At 44.0% G+C, this 24,566-nt stretch overlaps 1 protein-coding gene across 3 annotated transcripts in view; it reads right to left on the bottom strand.

Moving 5' to 3' along the window:
• Positions 1-24,566, bottom strand: part of GALNT6 (polypeptide N-acetylgalactosaminyltransferase 6) — a 195,452-nt gene that overhangs the window by 162,625 nt on the left and 8,261 nt on the right. For all 3 annotated transcript variants that reach the window (XM_033937281.1, XM_033937282.1, XM_033937283.1), the window contains exon 2: positions 13,632-14,122. In XM_033937281.1, the coding sequence (XP_033793172.1) occupies positions 13,632-14,035 (404 nt within the window). In that variant the 5' untranslated portion in view covers positions 14,036-14,122. The remainder of the gene's footprint in view (positions 1-13,631; positions 14,123-24,566) is intronic.

Genomic DNA, 24,566 nt, shown 5'->3' with positions numbered 1-24,566 from the left:
GACCCCTTATCCAACCCCACCCTCCCTCCACAATAAAAAAATTTGAGAAGCCCCCCCACCCCCTCACTCTAACAAGGAATAAAGAACTCCCCTCCCCCCCAAAGGGATAATCCCCCTCCAAGACCCCAGGGCTAGAAGGAAATATGGTAATAGAAAAGCAAAAAGTAGCAGAAAAACATATCCAGGGGACAACAAAGTCAACGTAGGGCCAGAGCGACAGCCATGGTCCAAGATACACAAACAGGGCATCAACTCCAACAGCAACAGGCGCCCCACCAAGAAGAGACCACGGTAGTCTCCAAGAGGGCCCGAAGGGGTATACCCGGTCCAGGAGCCCACTGAAAGATGACAGCATGTAGTCCAAGATGCCCCTCCTGGGGAAGTCTTGCAAGGAGACAGGGCAGAAGCCCCATCCCAGGAAGCAGACAGGCATCAGCAAAGCCCACGCCCGCGCCCAGGCCACCACAGAGGAACCAGGCTGGACGATGATGAGCAATAGGGCTCCCCAGGCGCAGGATCGTGGATCCCAGGGTCAACAGCAACCAAGTCCCAAAACAGAGGGGCAAACCTCAGATACATCCAACAAAGGTCCAGCAGGTCTCAGGGTGCCAGGGGCATAGGTGCCAGGGCTTTTATGTAGGCCCGGAGCGCCTCCACATCCTCGCAGACCTTCGGCCCCCCTGCCTCGAAGACCCTCACTCGGGCCGGATACTGTACCACAAAGCGAAGGCCTCTGTTGCGAAGCTCAGAACAGTAGGGCGCCAGGGCACAATGTCGAGCAGCCACCTCAGCCGAATAATCATTAAAGAGCAATAACTTTGCGCCCCCATACTCCAACGAGCCCTTTTTACGGTATAGGGCCATCACCTGCGCCTTGTCTGCAAAGTTCAAATACCGGGCAATGACAGGCCGAGGCCGCCCCTCGTTCTCCCGGCGGGGACCCAGGCGATGCACCCTCTCCATCAGTGTGCGCGACCCCACTGGAACTAAGCCCACCGCCTCAGGAAGCCACTTCTCCACGACCTCTCTCAACTCAGCATCCCGCAGGGTATCCGCCAAGCCCACCAGTCGGATGTTGTTTCGGCGGCCTCGGTTCTCTTGATCCTCGAGGCGCTCGTGGAGGTTCGCACACCTCGCCTGCAGGTCCTGGATCTGCGTCTCTACCACCGCTGAGCGATCTTCCTGAGCTGCAAAACGGGTCTCTGTGGTCTGAAGACGTTGGCCATGACGCTCCAGGCAATCCCTAATATCATCCACAGTGGCCTGGAGCTTAGTCAGCCGTTCGTCGATGGCTGCAGAGATATTTTTAGTCAGCTCCTTGACCGCGTCGTCCTGGAGCAGCACTTTCGGCGGGGGAGGAGGAAAAGAAGAAGCGGCCGCCATGCTGGTTACCTCGTGCGTGCGCTGGGTCCGAGTCGGCCGCGGGGTCTTAACGGGCATAACTCGCTCAAAAGCCGCCCCCGAAAATAGCCTGCACAGTCTCCTGCACTGCAGCACACTCCGATCCTCCGGGCAGTCAACAGAAGACAGGGGTGAAGCGGGAGAAGGCAAAAAAGCGAAAATTTTTGCGCGAGAGAGTCGGAGCTAGAGCAGAGAGCCGCCGCTCAGCTCAGCGTCATCACGTGACCCCCCAGTTTTGGGATTTTATAAAGATAATGTTTAAAATATCAAGGGAAAGTATGGGATTTGAGAAGGGAAGATATGGGATGGTCAGATATTACAAAAAAAGGGAAATGAGATATTTACAGAAAAATCATAAGAATATGAAATATTTGATGAAATTCATGTATCCTGTAAGTAAGTGTATTAATGGAGCTTAAATTATTTTTGTTAAACGTTAATGGCCTCAACCATCCAATAAAAAGGAAGAAAACACTTTTATTTTTAAAACAACAGAATGTAGATATATGTTATATCCAAGAGACTCATCTATCAGCTTTAGAGTCCAAAAAACTAGAAGGAGATTGGGTAAAACATTGTTTTTTTGCCCCAGCTGTGGGAAAGGAGGTAGGTGTATCAATTTTGGTGAATAAAAAAATGTAGTGCTATATTTAAGATGATTGCTGCTGATCCTTCAGGGAGGTGGTTACATGTAGATATGAGCCTGGAAAATATTATGCTGGCGCTTTTCAATGTATATGCACCTAATTTGAGCCAATTTGAATTTTTTAAATCTCTATAACCATTGTTGCTACCACTGGCTGCTTCTAATTTAGTTGTGGCTGGGGATTTTAATACTGTTATAGATCCTTTAATGAGTAAAAAACCTAGCAGAATTATGAAGTCATTAGGATTAGAGAATTTGGTACAAAATTGTGATTTGAAAGATATGGCGAATATTTCATTTTAATGATTGGGAATTTTCTTTTTGCTCCCATGTTCATAAATCTTTTTCCAGAATAGATTATATATTTGTTTCAGATACATTAGTTCAACAAGTAACACAAGCCTCCATAGATCCAATTATTTTGTCTGATCATGGAGGGGTGTGGATTAAAGTTAAAATAAGTGATCAAGATAATAGTAGACCTGTATGGAGATTTGATAATACATTGCTTGTAGAACCAAATTTCATTGAGGAAATTAAGTTAAAAATAAATGATTATTTTCAAATTAATAATACAGAAGATATCTCCATGGAAACTCTTTGGGATGCTTTTAAAGCAACCATGAGAGGCCAAATTATTTCTTTTTCGGCATATATTAAAAAACAAATTAAAAAACAATTTTCCAGTTTGGAACAAGACATTAGGATTTTAGAATCAAAATTGATTGATAAATGGGAATATTCTACACTACAGGACCTCTTAAAAGCTAAAGGGAAATATGAGATTTCTTCTAAACTGATAAAAAAAGATTTATTTTCTCAACAGGCATTGTATTATGGAAATTCAAATAAGGCGGGAAGATTATTGGCAAACTATCTAAAAGAAAAAAAAAATAGTGGCGGTAAAAGATGAAAAAGGGAATACTCATATTCAAATTGGTCCTATTCTAAAACAATTTTTAAAGTTTTATAACGTTCTATATTCTTCTGAGCCTTATTTAGATAAAGAAAAGGATGGATTAGAATTTTTAAATTCAATTAAGGGACCAAAAATTCCTGAACATATAAAAGAAAGTTTAGAAAAGCCAATATCACTAAAAGAATTGCAAACAGCATTGAAGTCCCTTAGAGTTGGATCCCCTCCAGGTGGAGATGGTTTCACAATAGAGTTTTATAAATCTTTTCAAATTACCCTATTAACATATTTGTTAAATTTATATCAGACTCAACTTACTAAAGGTTGCATTACAGGTACTATGGCAGAATCATTAACTATAGTTTTGCCAAAGCCAAATAAAGATCCCACATTGGTTTCAAACTACAGGCCTATTTCTTTAATTAATGTAGATGGAAAACTTTTAGCTAAAACTTTGGCTATACGCTTGGCTAAGGCTCTCCCCTCTATTATTGGTATGCACCAGGCTGGATTTGTTGCTCAGAGACATTCTTCTAATAACACAGGTTGGCTTTACATATGTTAAATTTGTCAAAAGCCATAAATGATCCGGCATTTTCTATATCCTTGGATGCAGAGAAGGCCTTTGATTGAGTGGAATGGACCTTCATGTATCAAGCATTGGAGTGGTTTGGTATAGGGTCAGGATTTATACAAATGATTCAAACATTGTATAGCTCCCCTGTTGCTAGATTATATATTAATAATAATTTCTCAGAGTGATTTAGTCTGCAAAGAGGAGTTAGACAAGGTTGTCCCTTGTCTCCTTTGCTTTTTGATATTTTATTACAACCCTTGTTTTTAGCTATTCAGCAAGCGAAGGAGATACAGGGTATTCCTTATTCAGATCGAGAATATAAAGTCTCTGCTTATGCAGATGATATTTTGCTTTATTTGAGAAATCCTGAAACAACCATTCCATGCTTGCTTGAATTGATAGAGAAATTTGGAAAATTTTCAGGATATAAAATAAATTGGAGCAAATCAGAAGTTCTTCCACTTAATGTCCATTGTACAAAAGGTTTATTTGATTCATTTCCCTTTCTCTGGAAAGAGGATGGAATAAAGTACAGTGGAACCTCGGTTTGCGAGTAACCCGGTTTACAAGTGTTTTGCAAGATGAGCAAAACACTCAGCAAACTTTTGTCTCGCAAAACGAGTGTTGACTTGCTATACGAGCTCTCACTAGGGTGGCCCAGGGGTGGGTGGATACCTGTCTGTGGGTGCTGCAGCCCTTGCAGCGTGGTGGTTTCCTTTCCCCGAGGTCCCCGTGCGGCTCTCCTCCCTCTTCGGCGATGCCTTTGCCGTTAACCAGCACCTCCCAGCTTCCGATTCAAGCCGGCCATCCTCAAGATGCATGTGCAGGACCTCTGCACTCCCCTGCCAAGCCAGCACCGCTCCAACAACACGCGCACCACGTACAAGCACACAGGACGTCCTGCATGCTTGTACATGGAGCGCGTGTTGTTGGAGCGGCGCCAGCGTGTTGTTGGAGTGCAGATGTCCTGCGCATGTGTCTGGAGGATGACCGGCTTGAATCAGAAGCTGGGAGGCGCTGGTTAACGGCAAAGGCATCGCCGAAGAGGGAGGAGAGCCGCACGGGGACCTCGGGGAAAGGAAACCACCACGCTGCAAGGGCTGCAGTACCCACAGACAGGTACCTACCCACCCCTGGGCCACCATAGTAAACCTTGGTTGTGGAACGAATTGTTTCAGTTTACATTGTGGCCTATGGGGACATGTGCTTTGATATACGAGTACTTTGGATTACGAGCATGCTTCTGGAATGAATTATGCTCGTAAACCAAGGTACCACTGTACTTAGGCATTAGGATAAAAAATACTCTGGAAGAAACAATGAAGATAAATGAAAAATCTTTATTACAGAAGGTAATGGAAATATGTGAGCAATGGAATCCTTTACATCTGTCTTGGTGGGGAAGAGTCCAAACTATTAAATGATGATTTCCCCTGTGGTTTGTTATCAAATGGGTATGATACCAGTTTTTTTTCAGGGGTCCTTCTATAAAAAGTTAAATTTTATTCTTACAAAATTTATTTGGCTTGGCAAAAAGGCTAGAATTGCTTTAGTAGCTTTACAAAAACCGATTACAGAGGGTGGGGTAAATTTTCAGAACTTTTATAGGTATCATCAAGCTTATATTATGCGCCAGGGTATGTATTGGATCCTCCCAGAGCCCATTGACAATATCCCAGATTGGTTATGGTTAGAATGGCGACTCATGTTTCATCTGCGATTGTGCCATGTTCTCAGTATCAAAATGCCTAGATTATATAAAGACAATAAAATATTAGTAGACACTTGGAAAACATTAAGATATGTGAGTAATATAACACTTATTCCAATTCACAAATCAACAAATCAAACTATATGGATGAACTCCAAGATTCAAATTGGCAGATTTAAGGTCTTCTGAAAGCACTGGATGATTGCAGGAATACGTGAATTAGAAGATTTTATTTCTAATGGTAAACTGTTTGAGTTTTCACAGTTGCAACATAAATATGGCCTTAATAAATCACGAAGTTTTAGATGGATGCAACTGAAGCAGGCCATTCAGGTGGGGTTCCCTGAGTGGAAAAATCTAAATAATCAATATAGTTTGGAGTTCTTATGCTTTCATGTGGACTTCCTCGGACACCAGGCCGCTCAATGGTACAAATTAATATCTGGATTTATGAATAAAAAAACAAAGACTGGTCTTAGAGACATTTGGAGCATTGAGATTAAGCATCAAATTACTGCGTCTCAATGGCCACGAATTTGGTCTTGGAGGATGAGATGCACAATGTCTGCATCTATGAGACAAACATGGTTTTTCCTGTTACATAGAGCATTCTGGACACCTATTCGTTTATAAAAATTAGATTGCTCTAAGTTGGATAGATGTTGGCATTGTCATCTTGAAGCAGTGACTTTAGATCATTTATTGTTCTATTGTCCATTTATTATGGATTTCTGGAAATCAATTTGGGGCCAAATTAATAGTTTGTTAGAAAATTATGTGGCATTATCGTATGATACAGTATTATTTGGCATGTCTATGAGGGCTAAGAGCCAAATATCTTCCAAAAATAATAAACTCTTACTTATTTTAACAGGAGTTGCCATACAACAAATAACATGCAATTGGAAAAATTGGAATAGAATAAACTACAGTTTTTGGTGGAATTCAGTGTGTCATATTTATAAAATGGAAAGAACATTAGCTATTCAGAAAGGAAATTTTAATAACTTTCAAGATATGTGGGGGCCATTAACAAATTATTGCAATGAATAAGTATTATTTTCCCTGATTCATACAAATGTAAGAATGGGAGGGGGGAGGGGGATTTTATTATATGGTATAAGCGTTATGAGATGTTGAAAGGATGGGAGGGAAAGGGATAATTCTATTTAATATGAAGAATTGTAGAATTTCTAGTGATATATTTAAGTTAAAATGGTTGATACCTTTTGATGCACTTGATGTAAGTTATAAAAATGAATAAAGAATTACAAAAAAACCCAACAAAGTGGCAGATGGACCTTTTTTTCACAAAAGTGTCTGACTAGACCCTCTGGACCACCAGGGATTGTAAAATAGGCTCAAGGAGAGCACCTACAAGTAGGCAAACTCATTAAGGCATTTTTCTATGCAATTCATCTAAATCTCAAGAGCAGGCTTACAATTCAGATGTCTTTCTGTTGCTCTCCATTGTAACTGTCCCTGATGCCTTCAAACATGCCGTTGTCACACTTCTCCTCAAGAAACCCTCACTGGACCTCACATGTCCCTCCAACTATCGCTCTATCTTCCTCATCACCTTCTTATCCAAGTTACTTCAACGTGCTGTTCACCGCCATTGTCTGGACTTCCTCTCATCCCATGCTATTCTGAATCCACTTCAGTCAGGCTTTCGCCCACTGCATTCCACAGAAACTGCCCTCATCCTTCTCGATCTGTCTGCTGCCTTTGATACTGGTGATCATCACCTACTCCTTGATACGCTGTCCTTGTTGGGATTCCAGGGTTCGGCCTCTCCTGGTTGTATTCCTATCTCTCCCATTGCACCTTCAGTGTGTGAAATGGTGATTCCTCCTCCACAACCTTCCCGCTATCGATTGGTGTACCTCAAGGCTCTGTCCTGGGACCGCTCCTTTTCTCAATCTACACTTGCTCACTTGGAGCGCTGATCTCTTCCCACTTCTATGCTGATGACTCCCAGATCTACCTCTCTATGCCAAATATCTCTACTGAAACCCAGACCAGAGTCTCAGCCTGCCTCTCTGACATTGCCACCTGGATGTCTCACCACCATCTAAAATCGAATATGGCTAAAACAGAGCTGCTCATCTTCCTGCCTAAACCCACCTCTCCGCTTCCCTTGTTCTCAGTCTCTGTGGATAACACTCTCATCCTTCCTGTTTTGTCTGCTCGTAATCTTGGAGTCATCTTTGACTCCTCTCTTTCCTTCACCATCCATATTACAACAGATTGCTAAAACCTGCCGATTCCTCCTCTATAATATTACCAAAATTCAACCCTTCCTCTCTGAACAGACTACCAAAACACTTATCCAAGCCCCATCACCTCTCACTTAGATTACTGCAACTCACTACTCTCAGGCCTTCCGCTTAGCCATCTTGCTCCCCTCCAATCTGTCCAGAATTCAGCTGCATGACTCATATTCTGGGAGAGCCGCTATACTCATGTTACCCCCCCTCTCCTAAAGTCACTTCATTGGCTTTCCATCTGTTTCAAACTGCAATTCAAACTCCTCTTACTGACCTACAAATGCACTCACTCAGCTGACCCTCACTATCTTTCTTCACTTATCTTCCCCTGTGATTCCCCCCATGAGCCTGCTTAGCTGGTAAGTCCCTCCTATCTGTGCCCTTATCTTCAACAGCCAACTCAAGGCTCCATCCTTTCTAAGCTGCCTGAATCCCTATGGCGGGCTCCCTCTCTGGTAGTGTTCAAGGACCAGTTAAAAGTCCACCTCTTTGAGAGTGCTTTCGACTCCTAACTCCTTTCACCCTGGGTTCTACATCCCTAACCCTATATGTCGTGTCTGTCTGTCCAAGTTAGATTGTAAGCTCTTCCGAGCAGGGACTGTCTATAAATGTAAAAATGTACAGCGCTGCAGTAGTACCGTGTTTCTCCAAAAATAAGCCCTACCCTGAAAATAAGCCCTAGTCCCGGGATTCGCTGGCAACTCTTCAACCCGCCCTCACCGTGCAGCCGAACCCCTACTGACCCTCCATCCTTCCCTCCCCGCCGACCGCGAGCGAGCCCTACTTTCATCCGAAGCAGCGTCAGGCCGGCAGCACTCAAAACAGGCTGCTTTGGCCTTGTCCGTCGGGGATTTCACTCTGCGGTGGGGGCGGGGGGGGATGTGCTCAGGGATTCTGCTGCACAAAGGATGGGAGGGAGTGAAGGATAGAAGCTGGGCAAGGATTCTGCTGCACGAGGGATGGGAGGGTGGGAAGGATAGAAGCTGGGCAAGGGTTATGCTTAACGTGACCATTTATTTTTTTCATCAAAACGGGACATCTATTAATATTCAGTCCCGCTCTAGCCACACACCCCAATCCCGCCCCAGCTCCACCCCCAATTTCTTCCATTCATTTTTCATATACACATAATATCTTATTAATTCATAATGGTATCTATAAAATTTTTTAAAAACCACACAGCATACTATACGCAGAGAAAATGTTAATTATCATTTATATTTGGGGGGTTTTCAAAGATGTGAAGGCAGATGACTTTAAAATATGCAATGTCACCTCAGTAACTATAGAAAAATAGACAAATATAGTACAGATATAAATTCTCAAAACAGACACATTTTGATAACTAAATTGAAAATAAAATCATTTTTCCTACCTTTGCTGTCTGGTGATTTCATGAGTCTCTTGTTGCGTTTCCTTCTGATTGTGCATCCTTTCTTTCATTTCTTTCTTTCTGCACTTAGACCCAACAATTATTCCTTTCTATTCCTTCCCTCCTTCCTTCCTATGTCCTTAGTGCCCCCAGTGCCTCCTTCCTATGTCCTTTGTAACACTTCCTATATCCGTGGAGGGGCATAATTGAAATGGACGTCTAAGTCCGTTTACGTCCATATCGCAAGTCGTCCAAAGTTAAAAAGAGCCTAAGACACATTTTCAAAAGATATGTCCAACTTTTTTTTACTTTCGAAAATCGTCTAATTATACGTCCCGCCAATCTGATCGTCCAAGCCACTAAATTGTCCATCTTTATTCCACATTTCCGTCAACATTCCGTCCAAGTCCAAAATGCCTAGACCAAGCCCTGTTGTACTTGGGAGGGGTCTGCAAAGTGATGGACTGCACACCCAGACATGCCATCTAAATAGTGGGGTACCTTACAGGGCACCGCTGTGAACTTCACAAAAAGGGTGCCATGGCTTCTCCTCACTACAGCTCCCTTATAGGTGACGGTGAGCCCCCCAAACCACCTCCAGAATCTCCTAGACCCACTTATCTACCACCCCAATAGCCCGTATGGCTGCAAGAGCCACTTATATGCCAGTAAAAAAAGGGTTTTGGGGGTGTATAGGCCAGTGCACATGTTGTAATATCAATGCAGTGAGTACAGGGGCTTATGGGCATGGGTCCTCCTCTCTATGGGTCCCTAACCCACCCCCAAGACGACCTAAGCTGCCTCTGGGCTGGACGACTAGGCTTTCCTATGCCAGGCGATGATGGTCTGGAGGCTGAAATGTAAAAGTTGTGAATAAAATTTTTATGGGGGGGGGAGTTGGTGATCACTGGGGTAGTGTGTGGGGGTCTGTGTTATGTGTTTGCAGTGCTTATCTGGTGAGTTTAAGTGGGTTTTTGTGACTTAGACCATGTTTTACATGGACCAAGTCACAACGTCCAAGTTCCGTCTAGGCTCTGTTGTAAAACTTTTGGTTATTCATGCTGTATGACTAAGTCTAAGCTGGCCCACGTCCCACCCAACTCCCGCCCTCGACACGCCTCCCGAAACCCCCCGTTTAGCTTTGGACGTTGAGTGGCACTATGAAGGCCTAGGTCGTTTTTAAATACATCCAAAACCCGGTTTTATTATCGGTACTTGGATGATTTTGAAAAATGTTCATCCAAGTGCCGACTTAGGCTGGTTTTTGGACGTTTTTCTCTTTCGATTATGAGCCCCTTAAGTGTCCTTGGTGCCTCCTTCCTATGTCCCCCTCCACTGCCTTCCACCAGGCTTTGTCTCCACCCCTTCCCCTATGCTCTGGCATCTCTCTCTCTTCCCCTTTCCTTCCTTCCTTCCCACTCCACCCCATGGTCTGGCATCTCTATCTCCTTCCCATCTCTCTCCTCTCCTTCCATCTCCTCTTCCCACTCCATTATCTGGCATCTCTTCTTCCTTTCTCCCCTTCCTTCCTCCTGGTCTGGCATTTGTCTCCTCCTCCTCCCCCCATATACCCTGACATCTCTCCCCCCCCCCCCCCGCCATGGTCTGGTAGCTCATTTCCTTTCCCTCCCTCCCATGGTCTTGGCATCTCTTTCCTCTCCTCTCTCTTCCATGGTTTTCCTTTTCCCCTCTCTCTCCCCAATTGGGTGCAGCAGCACTTCTCTTCCCCTATCCCCTCCCCAATTGAGTACAGTAGCAGCTGTTCTCTTCCCCTCTCCTCCCCCTTGGGTGTAGCAGCAGCAGCTTTTCTATTCCCCCCCCCTTGAGTGCAGCAGCAGCTTTTCTATTCCCCCCTCCCACCCTTGGGTGCAGCAGCATAATTTCTCTTCCCATCCCTCCCATTGGCAGAGTCGCAAGCTTCCCTCCATTGCTGACCTATCTTCCATAGGTCAGCGACGGAGGGAAGCTTACAACTTGCTGCTCTTCCTTGCTTCGGGCCTTCCTTGTTGCCGGGTCTTGCCTTCGCGGAAACAGAAAGTAGACAGGAGTTGGACCCGGCAGCGAGGAAGGCCCGAAGCAAGTTATAAGCTTCCCTCCATCACTGCCCGTAGTGAACTCCTGCTCCGGGGCTCGAATGTGTGCGTGCTGGCTTCCCTTCTCCTCTCCCCAGGGACTTTTTCGGAGGGAAGAGAAGGGAAGCCAGCACGCACACGTTAGAGCCCCATAGCGTGGGTTTAATTTGAATGCTGGAGTCAGCCCGGGAAAAACATTGGCGGAGCAGCAAGATTAGGGCACGGATAACATGGTGGCAAGCAGGCGCAGAGAACACTGCAGAGGTTTGGCATTGGATCGACCGTCCCCTTGTCCCCACGCACAGCTTCGGAATGCTGTCCCTGAAAACGGGACATTTTGGTGTCCCGAAGCGGTGGTTCGGGACAACGGGATGGTCGGTCCAATAACGGGATGGTCCTGTTGAAAACGGGACGTATGGTCACCTTAGTTATGCTGCACGAGGGAGGGGAGGGAGGGGAGGAAAGATGCTGCACATGTGGGGGAGAGAAAGGAAAGAGGAAGAATTGGAGTAAAGGAGAGAAAGGGAGAGATGATCATGTGTATACCCTGAAAATAAGACCTTGTGCGTTTTTTGGGCCCAAAATTAATATAAGACACTATTTTATTTTCGGGGAAACACGGTAGTAGTAGTAATAGTAGTATTATACACCTAACCTTATAAGAATGATACATAAGAATGCAAGTCCACAATGTTTGAGGGAATGTAATGAGGAAGGTGACCTGTACCATATTTGGTGGACCTGACCCAAAATACAAAGATTTTGGAAATCACCCTTTGCAAATCTATGCACTCATTACAGGAGAAAATTATCCATATGATCTTAAGTATTGCCTATTGCATATAAAGCCTATAAGTGTCTTGAAGTATAGGCATACTTTTGCTTGTAAACTTTTTACTGCTGGAAAATTGTTGATTGTTGTTTCTTCCGATATGTTGCAATCACCCACCATAAGTCAGGTGTTGAAGAAATGTGATTTTTTTTTTGCCTTATAATGACATTAACAGCTTCCAAATATGGACACCTAAAACATTTTCATAAAGTATGGGACTTATATATACACGGGAGAGAATCATTGTAAGAGTTGCCATATAATTTGAGTAGTTTGCTTCTGTGTCAGGACAGTTCACGACTGGAAATAGTGTATGTTGCTGTTTGCATGGTGGGCCGGGTGGGAGGGGTTTGGGCAGGGTCTATGAAGACAGTTTGTGAAGTTAGAGTCCATGTTTAATTAGGGCTATACTTGTTATATTTTTTGGGGATAATGCTTACTCACTGTGTTACATTTGTATTGACCACTGTAAACATAATTTTAATAAACATGGGAGAAAAAGGAAACCTGGCCCCAAAGTTAAAGAATTTACTCTACGTTGATATTACTTCAATTTTTCATCCTACCTCACTCACACTGGTGTACCTCTGAGGTGTCACCAGTGGCCACAACAATTCACATGCATTGCCTGCTGCAGCCCCGCAAGCTTCTCTCTATCGCGTCCAGCTGGGGAAGAAACAGGAAGTGATGTCAGCATGGCAGGATGTGACAGAGAAGAGCCTGCGGGGCCGCAGAAGACAACAAATATGAATCACTGCAGCCACTATTGACACCGCCATTCCAAAACTCGAAAAATTCTAAAATCTAAAAAGTCTCTGGTCTCAAGCATTTCAGATAAAGGATCATGTACCTTTATCATGGGATAAGCAAATAAGAATCCTTAGTAGAGTGAAGTGAGGGTCAATTTGCACATGCCACATGGCAGTATTAAGGGAAAATAAACATTTTGCCCATTTGCTTCATATGCATTTTTCTATTTAAGAAGCTGACCAAATAGTTTGTTAGATAATCCGGTGGCATTTGCTAGATAATCCGGTGGCATGTCAATGAGTGCTAAAAGCCAAATATCCTCTAATAATAATAAGCTTCTACTCATTATGACAGGGGTTTCCATACAACAGATTACGAATAATTGGAAAAATTGGGATAGGCTGAATTATAGCTTTTGGTGGAACTCTTTATGTCAAATATTCAAAATGGAAAGGGTAATAATAATAATAATAATTTTATTCTTATATACCGCCAAAGCCATGGTACTTCGAGGCGGTTTACAACAAGAAGAGCTGGACAATCAGCGAAAATAATTACAATGACGTCGTCGAGTACAAGTGGAGAAGGGCGGATACAAGTTGAGTGGGAGTGAATCAGAGTGAGACACAGAGTAGAGGCATTGAGTACATGTAGGAAGCGTAAATGGTAAGGCATTAAGAGTTCTTGGTTACGAATTGGTTGAACAGGTAATTGCCATGCAGCAGGGGAATTTTAAGAAATTTCAGGTTATTTGGGAGCCTTTAACAAGGTACTGTAAAGATTGAAATTACTGCATAGAATAAATATTCCCTTTTGTTCATACACGTCCAGGGTGGAATAGGGGGGTGGGAATATTTTATGATTTTTTTATGCTTATAATTAATTGTTGGGTATAAGGAAGGGGGGATATTTGATGCGAGTTAGAATTTGATGATATATTAAGAGATATTAAAGTATAAAATGATTGTATTTTATGTTACGCTTATTGTGAGTTTTAAAAATGAATAAAGATTTATAAAAAAAAAAAGAAGCTGACCATTTAGAAAAAGCAACACAACTGCACTGGAAAAAGAAAGGACCTTACTCTTCAGCCCTACTGTCTGTTCCTAAGCTTCTTTGGAGTGAGATTCGGTCACTAGCAAAGACATTGAAGCAATATTTCTCAAATCCACGATTCTTCTCTTCGGACTCCTCCATCGACCACTGCTCTTGAATGAAAGCTGTTCCGTTGCCACCTGGATGCTTGGGGTCTTGTGGTGGCTGTTCCATGAACGGCTTTAGTTCTGCCTGAGTGTAGTACCCTAGGAGGCAGGATTCGACCTGTTCATATTCTTCATTCTCCAGTTTGTACTCTGTGTCAATAATATTTTCCAGAAAGAGCTCTTCGTGGCTCCTTTCCACAGTATCGCTGTGTAAAAAGAAGACAAAGATGCCAAATACCACACCCACAGCCACAAGCTTCACAGGGCTAGAGTATCTCCTCATCATTATTCTCAACACAAGTGTTCTGAAGGCCCAGTTGTGAGTGTAGCAGAAGCTGGAACTCTTGTCACTATTTCAAGTGCTTCACCAGACCTAAAAGAGATATCAGAAATAGTAATTCAAGTGTGCAGAGAGCCTACCCACTAGCTCCATGTTATCGCTAGCCCTGGCTTTACTCCTAGAGGACCTCTGGACCTGCAATTCCTACAGTATAGACCAGTGGTTCTCAATCCTGTCCTAGGGGACCCCAACCAGTTGGGTTTTCAAGATATCCCTAATGAATATGCATAAGACATACTTGCATGCCTGTCTCCTCCATTATTTGCAAATCTCTCTCATGCATATTCATTAAGGATATCTTGAAAACCCGACTGGCTTGGGGTCCCCTAGGACAGGGTTGAGAACCACTGATATAGACAGTGAATCAACAAAATAAGCCGTGTGACAGGATGAAGTTCTCCCATCTCTCTTTCATTTATGCATCTTCTCTGTCACTCTTTGCCCGGTCACCTCCCTCTTCCTTATTTCTTCTATTGTTTTTATTGATCAGGCCCTGCAAGGTCTGTTTGGCTCCTGCCTCTGCACAAAGCATCTACAATACAATATGTGACCACCACCCCACCCCACCCACCCCCTTCATCAACTCCAGAATACAGTAGGAGAGGTGTGGCTGCATGCTGAAAGAATGGAGCACATGCCATATTTAAACTGAATTTCCCAAAAATTATTTTTCTGCTCAGGGCAGTGGAATCAAAAACAAAAACTGTGGATACAGATGTTCTGGAGATAATTTATTAAACACTGACATAAAAAACCATGAAAATTCAATTTAAAAAGTACAATGATAAAAAAATACAGTGATAAAAATCCAACCGAACCCTACACGGTCCATGTTTCGGCGAACACGCCTTCCTCAGGGGTCCAATGGTTTGCAAACTCACATATAAAAAATTGGACTGAAAACAGTCTATTGTCTTTAAACATGTGAGCAAAGAACACCGCAGACAAGCTGAAGTTGCCCCCACCCCCTTCATCAACTCCAGAATACAGTAGGAGAGGTGTGGCTGCATGCTGAAAGAATGGAACACATGCCATATTTAAATTGAACTTCCCAAAAATTATTTTTCTGCTCAGGCAGTGGAATCATCATATTTTAACAAACAGGGCAAAGACATAACCAACTGCTACATAGCTAAGCCAGCAAAAAGAGCAACGAATTAGGGGTGGATCCTGGCTTCCCTAGTTGAGAAAAATGCTGCCAGAGAATGGATATAGTGTTCAAAGGTAGTTTATTATATTACCAAAAACAAATAAAATAACAATTCAACACTGCAACAGAGGCTTGTGGTGATAATTGGATTCAACACAGGTTCATGTTTCGGCACTCCTGCATCAGTGGGGTCACAACATATAGAAAGTCTCTAAATAGAATTACAACTTCCCCAGTCAATGCCCCAATCAAGGAATAAGATCTTGACAACAATGATTGCATCCTCTCGATACTTTCCAGATGTTGCGACTCCTGGCGCAGTTATTTCTGCTGAAACATAGACCTTTGTCGAGTCCAATCATCACTACAAAGCTCTGGTGCAGTGTTGGATTGTTATTTTGTTTTATGTAATATAATAAACTACCTTTGTGAACACTTTTATCCATTCTCTGGCAGCATTTTTCAACTAGGGAGGCCAGGGTCTACCCCTACATTGTCACTGTGTTTTTTTAGAATCATACTTTAACTAGATAAGGTGAAAGATTAGCCTTATACCTCTGTTGACATTAAGCAGGCACTAGTTACATGATATTGCTTAATAAATGATTGGTCAATTTTCTGAGGCATCAGCTACAAAAAAGAGTACACCTTGTAGTTTGTAGTCTAGAGTCACTAAGCAGGAACTATGTGCAAAAAGAAAAAAGCTCAAGTTCAAGCATGTTCCATTTTTATTCCATATACAGGCAGTCCCTGAGTTAAGAACGAGTTACGTTTTTAAAGCTGTTCTTAAGTCGGATTTGTATGCAACTCAGAACTTGTAGATTTTAAGATTCTTGCCATTTGCCTCTGCTCCCAGCTGACATAAGGGCCGACTGTCCCTACCAGTATTCCCTCTAAGGTACAACATGCACAACTACACACTATTCTTAATGTGGTCATGCATCATTCCTGAATCTGCTACAGGAGAAGTGTAGGAGTCCATGCCACTGGAAATATTGCTCAGTGAAGTCAAATGAAGCTGCAACCGCGTTCTTAAGTACGAGTTGTCTTAAGTCGGGTGTCTGTAACTCGGGGACTGCCTGTACCACTCCATAGATATGCATTCAGAGTGGTATACAATATAAATTAAATTTATAAAAAATGACTACAAAATAAGTAGAATATGAACTACAAAGAAAACCAGTGTGAGATAGAAGGCCAGCTATTTCCATGGGACATTCTATTTCCAGCAGAAAAAGCATTATGTTAATAGCAGCAGAAAAAGCATCCTAAGTTAATAGCAGCAATTCCCTAGATCCTACTTACCATTTGCCCACCAACCACTTTAAAGTTTTAGCAGACATTTAGTTTTTATTCTTCTTCAGCTCACTAGGAAAACCTAGCCACGAATACAGTCTTGCAGTTCAATCAGACACCGGCCATTAGCTGTGTAAGGTTATCTCCAGCTTCCATAGGTGGACAAGGCTTTTGTGCAAAGAGAATGAATGTACTTGGCCCCCTCTGAAGAACAGTCTATTCTATTCAAGTCTCTGTGGAAGAGAGGCTGCTGCAAGGTGCACTGCCAAGACATGCCATCAGCTGAAGGCAAGCCAATTTAATCTATCACAAAATGTTAGCTGAGAAAACAGACCAGGTCCTCGGACTGTGAATGGGAAGCATTCATAGATAGTAATGAGCTAACAGGCAGCTGCCAAGCACAGAGCTCTGAATAAGGGTTTTCAAATCACACAGGAAAACCCAAAACCACTCATACAGTTCTGCTTGCCCTCCCCCCCCCCCCCACCATAGCACATATGGCATATGATCTCCAGGCATACAAGAGGGGTACAACCAGGACTAAATTGTTCTCTTTGGGTTGAGCTAAGACTAGCCGGCAACCGTAGCTGGCTGCCATGCTTAGTAGGGTAATCCTGAGGTCTGCCATCCTAAAACAACCACCACAAGATGGGATACCATAATGTAGGCATACTAGATGGATCTAGACAGAAGCCAAGTTTTTTTCCTCTTCTTTCTGGGATACCTTGTGCTCTTTGGAATGTTAGGGGGTGGGTTGCCTTATCTTTTTAGCCACATACTCTGTAAATCAGAAGAGTCTCATCTGCTGGGAACACACAGAATCACTTCAGGTCGGTCTGGCATTACTAACTCTGGAAAAAAAGTATTGACTCAACCCAGCTTGGACATTATTGCCCTGATTCTGTATAGTACAGCCAATGTTGCATGCATAAATCCGTGCACAATGGCAGTTTGCACATACAACTTAATTGTTTAACAAACCAATCAGCACCAATAATTGGCAATTTACAGGTAATAATTGCCACTAACTAGAATTTGTGCACACAACTTTCTAAGCATATTCTATAAAGCAGTGTTCTTCAACCTTTTTACACCCGTGGACCGGCAGAAAAAAAAGAATTATTTTGTGGACCGGCAAACTACTAGGACTAAAATTTAAAAACCCCGTTTCCGCCCCATCTCCGCGAGTCGGTCCCCACAAATCATCTGATCCCATCCACACAAGCCTCAGTTATGATTTTATATTGAATGTATTTTATTAAAGTATAAAAAGAAGCAATATTCTGTACAATTGTCATTTTACAAATACAAATAATTCAGAGCAGGATCAACAAAACCCCTGTCTCCCCTCCCCTTCACATATATCCCCTCTACTATCAAGAAAACTGAACAAGCCAAATTATTACAGAATGCTACACAGAAATATCATGCTAACAGAATACTGCAGTCACACATGACAGGAATAGTTTTAGGGGAGTGCAACTAGGGCAACTGCCCCCTGGTCAGAGAGCGCCATAAGCCAGCTGGAAGCTAAAGAAGCACTGCCTGGGCTTTGCAGTCCCCAGTTATGTCTAACACCAGCTCTAGCAGGATATATATTTCAAATCTGATATATTCTAATCACAAAATAGAAATAAAATTATTTTTTTCTACCTTTTGTCGTCTCTAGTTTCTGCTTTCAATCTTCTTTTCACTCTCTTCCTTCCAGCGTCTGCCCTCTCTGTCTCTTTCTTATGTCCCCCCACTGTCTTCCAGATTTTGCCCACCCCCAAAGCCAGCCAGCTCTGCCACCTCTCCATTTTTTTCTCTGTCACCACCCCATCCCCTATGCTCTGGCATCTCTCTCTTCTCCTTTCTTTCCTTTGCAACCCCATAGTCTGGTATCTTCCCTTCCCTGATTCTCTGGCATCTATCTCCTTTCCTTTTCTTCCATCTTTCGCTCCCCCTCCATGCTCTCACATCTCCCCCTTCCTTTTCCCTTAGTCTGGCATACCTTCCTCCTTCCCTCCAAGCCCTGGCATCTCCTTTCATTCCCTCCCTCATCTTCCTTCTCCCTCCAGCTGGGTACCGCAACACTCTCCCCTGCAGCTCTGGACTTCCCCACACCTGCTCTCCCAAAATTGCCATGCTTCGGTTCCTCTTTTTCCTTCCTCCCTCCCTCCCCCCGCGGGACCCTGCGGCACCATCAGCTCTTACTCCCTCTAACGCCGGCCCTGCAGCTCCGGACTCCCCCCCCCCTTCCGGATCGCTATTATTTTAAATGTTATAGCGGCGGCGCTGTATCCATCAGTGGAGACGTCTAACCTCGGCCTGCCCCGGAACTCTTACTGCAGCAGCCGCCCGTCTAGGCAGGAACAGGAAGTCACTGTTGCAGTAAGAGTTCCGGGGCAGGCCGAGGTTAGACGTCTCCACTGATGGATACAGCGCCGCCGCTATAACATTTAAAATAATAGCGATCCGAAGGGGGGGCAGGTGTGGGGAAGTCCGGAGCTGCAGGGCCGGCGTTACACCAATGAGAACAAGGGGCGGACCGCCCCTCACTTAATACGCCACTGATTACGGGGATCATGAAAGGAGCCGCCGCTGCTGCATCTTAGGCGATCAGGGCAGACCGCCACCGCCGCCGCTTTCTCTCACCTCCGCTCGAGTGAGCGACACCAGAAGAAGCATGAGCGACGCCACTGAAAATAGTGAGCGCATGGGAACACTGTCCCAGACTCTGATAGTGGTTTTCTCCCCTCCCAGCAGCTCTTCTTACTTCCCAGTGCAGCGATTCACGAAGGCAGCCTCGGATCCTTTGTTGGGTCGCGCCGCCTCTGAGGAAAGAGGAAGTTGCATCATCAGAGGCAGCCGACTCAGCAAAAGCCCCGAGGCTGCCTTCGTGAATCGCTGCGCTAGGAAGTAAAGGAGAGCTGCAGAGAGGGGAGAAAGCCACTGTCGGAGGCTCCCCAAGATCTCTCCGGCCCAGCGCACGCTTCACATGTTGATCTTGCCGGCCCTGCGCGGACCGGCAGGAAGTTGAAGTGAGTCAATCTTGCCGGCCCTGCGCGGACCGGCAAAAATTTCCTGCGGACCGCCACCGGTCCGCGGACCGGCGGTTGAAGAACTGTGCTATAAAGTGATGCGAATAAATTCTAATGTGTGTATTTCAAAAGGGGTGTGGCTAGGGGGAAGAGCATGGGCTGGTCATGGGTGTTCCTAAAAGTCTGGTGCACTGTTAAAGAATAGGCCCGATCCGCAAGCAATTTAAACGTAGGTATTTAGGCCTGATTTTCATTGGCCTAAACGGATGCGCCTAAAGGTTAGTCCCATGTACTGGTGCTAAGCATGATTGTATAAACTACGAATAAATTCGGAGGCATTATGTAGAATCGCACTAAGTGCTGTCTTTTTGGCATCAGTTTTTTAGGCATTATATAGATTTGGCCCTATGCATAGTTCCTTTTAGCTTAGCCCACTGTTACTTCATTTTATCAAGATCTCTGTAGCTCCCTCCAAAGCATAACTGACGCCTTTCCACATGGACGAAGTGCTCGAGTAACCCAAAACTGGACAAACCCTTGGAATGCACTCCCGGGGGAGGTTGTGGAGGAGACTACTGTACTGGGATTCAAGCGCAAGTTGGATGCATACCTTCTTGCATATCATATTGAGGGATACGGTAAATCCGGGTCTCCATAAAGGAGTACCTAAATGGGCCGCCGCGTGTGCGGATCACCGGACTAGATGGACCTCGGTCTGATCCGGTGAAGGCGTTTCTTATGTTCTTACACACTGTGTCCAGGAAGGTGTAATGCTGGCCAAATTCAGCACTCCACTCCCCAATCATTTTGAAACTTGGCTCCTATGTCCTAGGGTAGCCCACCATCTTAAAGATTTCAAGGCCACTGTCTACATTTGCTTTTTTATTAAACCACATTATCTGGCGATCACTGAACTTCAGTTCACTTACCTTGCACTACAAAACACTCCGTCATTTTGGAGATCCCTGGGTCCAGTATTCTGTTACCAGTAGACCAAGGAGAGAGTAGCCTGAAGGGAATCAAAGGTCTCACTATCTATACTACAGAAGGGTTGATAGCTGGCAAATAAATGCCCCACAAGTAACACATCCTTGTTCACTGCAATCTTTATATTTCCGACTATACTGAAGTGCCAAAAATCTGTAGCTCACACTGATGTAAATGAAAAATACAATTACTCCTTCCCAAAATAACTCAGAGCTTCATCCACTTACCGGGCAACTTTATTTCCCTTGCTTTAGTGTTATTATATATCCCTAGGGTTATCTTCTTTTTGTGACACAGTATTAGGTGTGCTAGAATAAACTTTCATGTTCACTCAATTAACTTCAGAGAAACCAAGGGTGGACCATCCCAAAGTGAAATTTTTCAGCTGGTATGTCCAGGATATAAATCTAGAAATATTAAGTGTCATTACTTTGCAAATGAAATATATATATCAGCAAGCAATATATATATCAGCATACAATATCTGATGTTCTTTGATGTCTCTGAATGTATACAGAGAAGAGACAAGATGAAACAATTTTCAAAGGGATTTGCTCAGGTAACTAAGCAGTTAACCTGTGTGAAAATTCCACACAAAAAGGTGCACTCGGTTCACTAGCTGAAACAATGCACACAGGTTTCATAACATATACAGTACTTGTACATAGAGGGAAGGGAAGTAGCGAGAGAATATTGAGACCATAAGGGTCTGCTTCTCTTAAGGAACTGCAGAGACTATGGGGCTCATAATCGAAAGAAATGACATCCAAAAACCAGCCTAAGTCGGCACTTGGACGAACATTTCTCAAATATGTCCAAGTGCTGATACTAAAAACGGGTTTTGGACGTATTTCTAAATGACCTAGGCCTTCATAGTGCTGCTGAACGACCAAAGCTAAACGGGGCGTTTCGGGAGAAGTGTTGAGGGCAGGAGTTGGGCAGGACGTGGGCCGGCTTAGACTTAGTCATACAGCTTGTATAACCGAAAGTTATACAGGCTGGGATCGACGGAACTTGGACGTTGTGACTTAGACCATGTAAAACAACAGGACGGTCGGTCCAATAATGGGACATATGGTCACCTTAGTTATACCTTAAACTCCTGGAGGACGAGCCAAACATTCTAAAGTGGACAGAGGAGGAGGAGAGATTGGTGTTGGACTTAAAATAGAGTCTGATCATGGCCCCAGTACTGGCGTTGCCATCCCTAGACAAGTCCTTCCACTTGTTTGCTATAGTAGACAAGGAAGCAGCTCTAGGAGTTTTGATCCATACCTGGAAAGGGAAACCAATGGCATACTTGTCAAAACTACTAGATCCTGTTTCATGACGATGGCCTGAGTGAGTGCAAGCAGTTGCCATTACAGCCCTCCTAGTGAAAGAGAGCATAAAATTGACTTCTAAACCAGAGGGTTGGGAGGTGGCTGACCGATTACAGAATATTGAAGTATGATTTAGTGCTAACAACCAACATCTGTCTCAACCCAGCCACCTTTCTATGGAAGGGAGAAATGGTGGACGGGGAGCAACTCGAACACAATTGCTTAGACATTATTCAATACCAAATCAAAATACGCATGGATTTGGAAGATATGCCATTGCATAAAGGCCGCCAGTTGTTTATTGATGACTCCTCAAAAGTAGTGGAAGGAAAAAGACATAATGGCTATGCAATTGTAGATGGGGATGAGCAACAGGTGATAGAAGTGGGACAGCTACTCAATACTTGGTCAGCCCAAACCTGTGAGTTATAGGACCTCAATCAGGCCTTATAATTGTTGAAGGAGGGAACAATATATACAGATTCTAAATATGCCTTTGGAGACTTCCCTAGACTCCTCCCTAAGGAAGTCCCTGATTGGCTGAGGTGCTCAGACCCCTCCAAAGGGAGAAGCCTGATGCGCCTCAGCCAATCAGTGCCTTAGGCCTCTTCATGTGCATCAGATGATGCGCCGGGGTGGGGCCTAAGGCCGCTATTGGGGCAGCAGCTGGCCAGAGAGAAGGACTTTCCTCCTCCTTCTCCCGAAGATTTTCAGCAGCATAGGAGCAGGAACAGGGTCGGGGCACCCCTCCTGCTCCAGTAGATGGGAGCCTGCTGGGAGCCTGCTACGAAGGAGCAGGAGGGACTGGGCACCCCTATTGCTCCCAACAATTGTAAAGGTAGCAGGGTGAGTGGGCAGGGCCCGACCGCCTGGGCCGACCAGGGGTGGGCCAGGGGGGGTGGAAGGCCTAGGAGCAGGAGTGACTGAGCACCCCTCCTGCTCCCAAATTTGGTGTCAGGGTTGGCTGTTCCGTGTTGGGCCGGGCCGTGTCGGGGGGGGGGGGGAATGCCGTGCTGCTTTTTTTTTCCCGTTTTAACACTGATGGCAGGAGGGAGTTGGTATCCCTCCTGCTTTTTTCTCTGGGAGGGGGCGCGGCATACCAGAGCAGGGCAGGCAGATTTTAGTTTTGAGAATCTGCCCCTCAGTCCCTCTCTTGTCTCAGCTCATCTACGCTACAATGTGCTGAATGCTGCCAGGTGGAAAAATCTGTTTTTTTATTCTGAGGCTCAATGTCCGATTCCTGAGTCATCCAAGCAGTGTCTCACTTCCTGTTCACCACACAATTGTTTCCCACGTATTCACCTTTATAGGACCCCCAGTGACCCCTGAAGAAGACTTTTTGTCGAAAGCGGACCAAGTTGGGTCCTGTATCCCTAGCGGACTAGGTCCTTTAAGGCTCTTTTGTGGATGATTTACTTTTATGTGAATGGAATTATTTTATATGGATGATTTTAGTGTACCTTTGGAACTTTGATACTTTCAAATAAAGTCCATTTGGGAACATTGTCACTCCACAGAGTTTTTTTGGCTTTCTCTGGATTTTCTTCTTTGTGGATATTTTGGGGTCAATTCCTTTTGTTTTTTGAGGGAAGGTAGGAACACTCAATAAGAGCAAGAAAAATAAGCTCCTATATAATCAGATATATGCCTCCCTCTGATGATTTATTTCCACTTCCGAGCATCTGAGGCATTTAACCCAAGGACTTTCACTGGTCTTAGCCATGTGAGACACCTGTAGGTCAGATTTAAAATGTAAACACATCTAGTTCTAGACCAGGGATGTCAAAGTCCCTCCTTGAGGGCCGCAATCCAGTCGGATTTTCAGGATTTCCCCAATGAATATGCATGAGATCTATTAGCATACAATAAAAGCAGTGCATGCAAATAGATCTCATGCATATTCATTGGGGAAATCCTGAAAACCCAATTGGATTGAGGCCCTCGAGGAGGGCCTTTGGCACCCCTGTTCTAGATGAAGTCATAGTTTGTGGCTTCCAGCCAAGGACCAGGTAGATAGTTATAAAATAAGAGTCAAAAATCACTGTGTGGGTACAAATTAAAGCTCACAGCACTATAAACAAAGAGATTGGTTCAGCTGAGCTGGAAGAAAATTTCTGGGACATAAAATAATAATAAATCCAACTTTTGCTATCACCAATAATGCAATTAAAATACCTCAGCTACAGAGTTTTGGGGTTTTTTTTTTTTTAACCTGTATACAGCATTTCCAGATTATCTTAGTGCCAAACTCTGATCATTGTGAACCAAAATCCATTCAGGTTTTTAGGATATCCATAATGAATGTGCAAGAAAGATTGGTATACAATAAAGGCATGGGGGCACAGAATCTCTCATACATTAATCATTAATAATATCCTCAAATCCTGACCAGTTTGTGACCAGAGAGGACCACAGTCTGAGACCCCTAGCTTAGTGAATCCAAATTAAGTAAGTCACTATAGAATTCCAGCCCTATACTGCTCGAGTGTGACTATCCAGGCTTCCAGATCATTTTTTGTTCAATTAAAAGCAAATACACACATACATATGGTACTGCAAAAAATAAAAATTCTACATTCAGGGTGCTTTTAGTTTCTTGCACTGTAAGAAATATATTGGCAGATAAAGGCCAAATGGCCCATTTAGTCTGTCCATCTGCAGTAACCATTATCTCTTCCTCTCTCTAAGACAGAGGTAGG

The sequence above is a fragment of the Geotrypetes seraphini genome, chromosome 3 (assembly GCF_902459505.1).
Source record: "Geotrypetes seraphini chromosome 3, aGeoSer1.1, whole genome shotgun sequence".
NCBI lineage: Eukaryota > Metazoa > Chordata > Amphibia > Gymnophiona > Dermophiidae > Geotrypetes > Geotrypetes seraphini.
The sequence above is the reverse complement of the archived record's forward strand: the minus strand, read 5'-3'. Positions and strand labels throughout refer to the sequence as shown.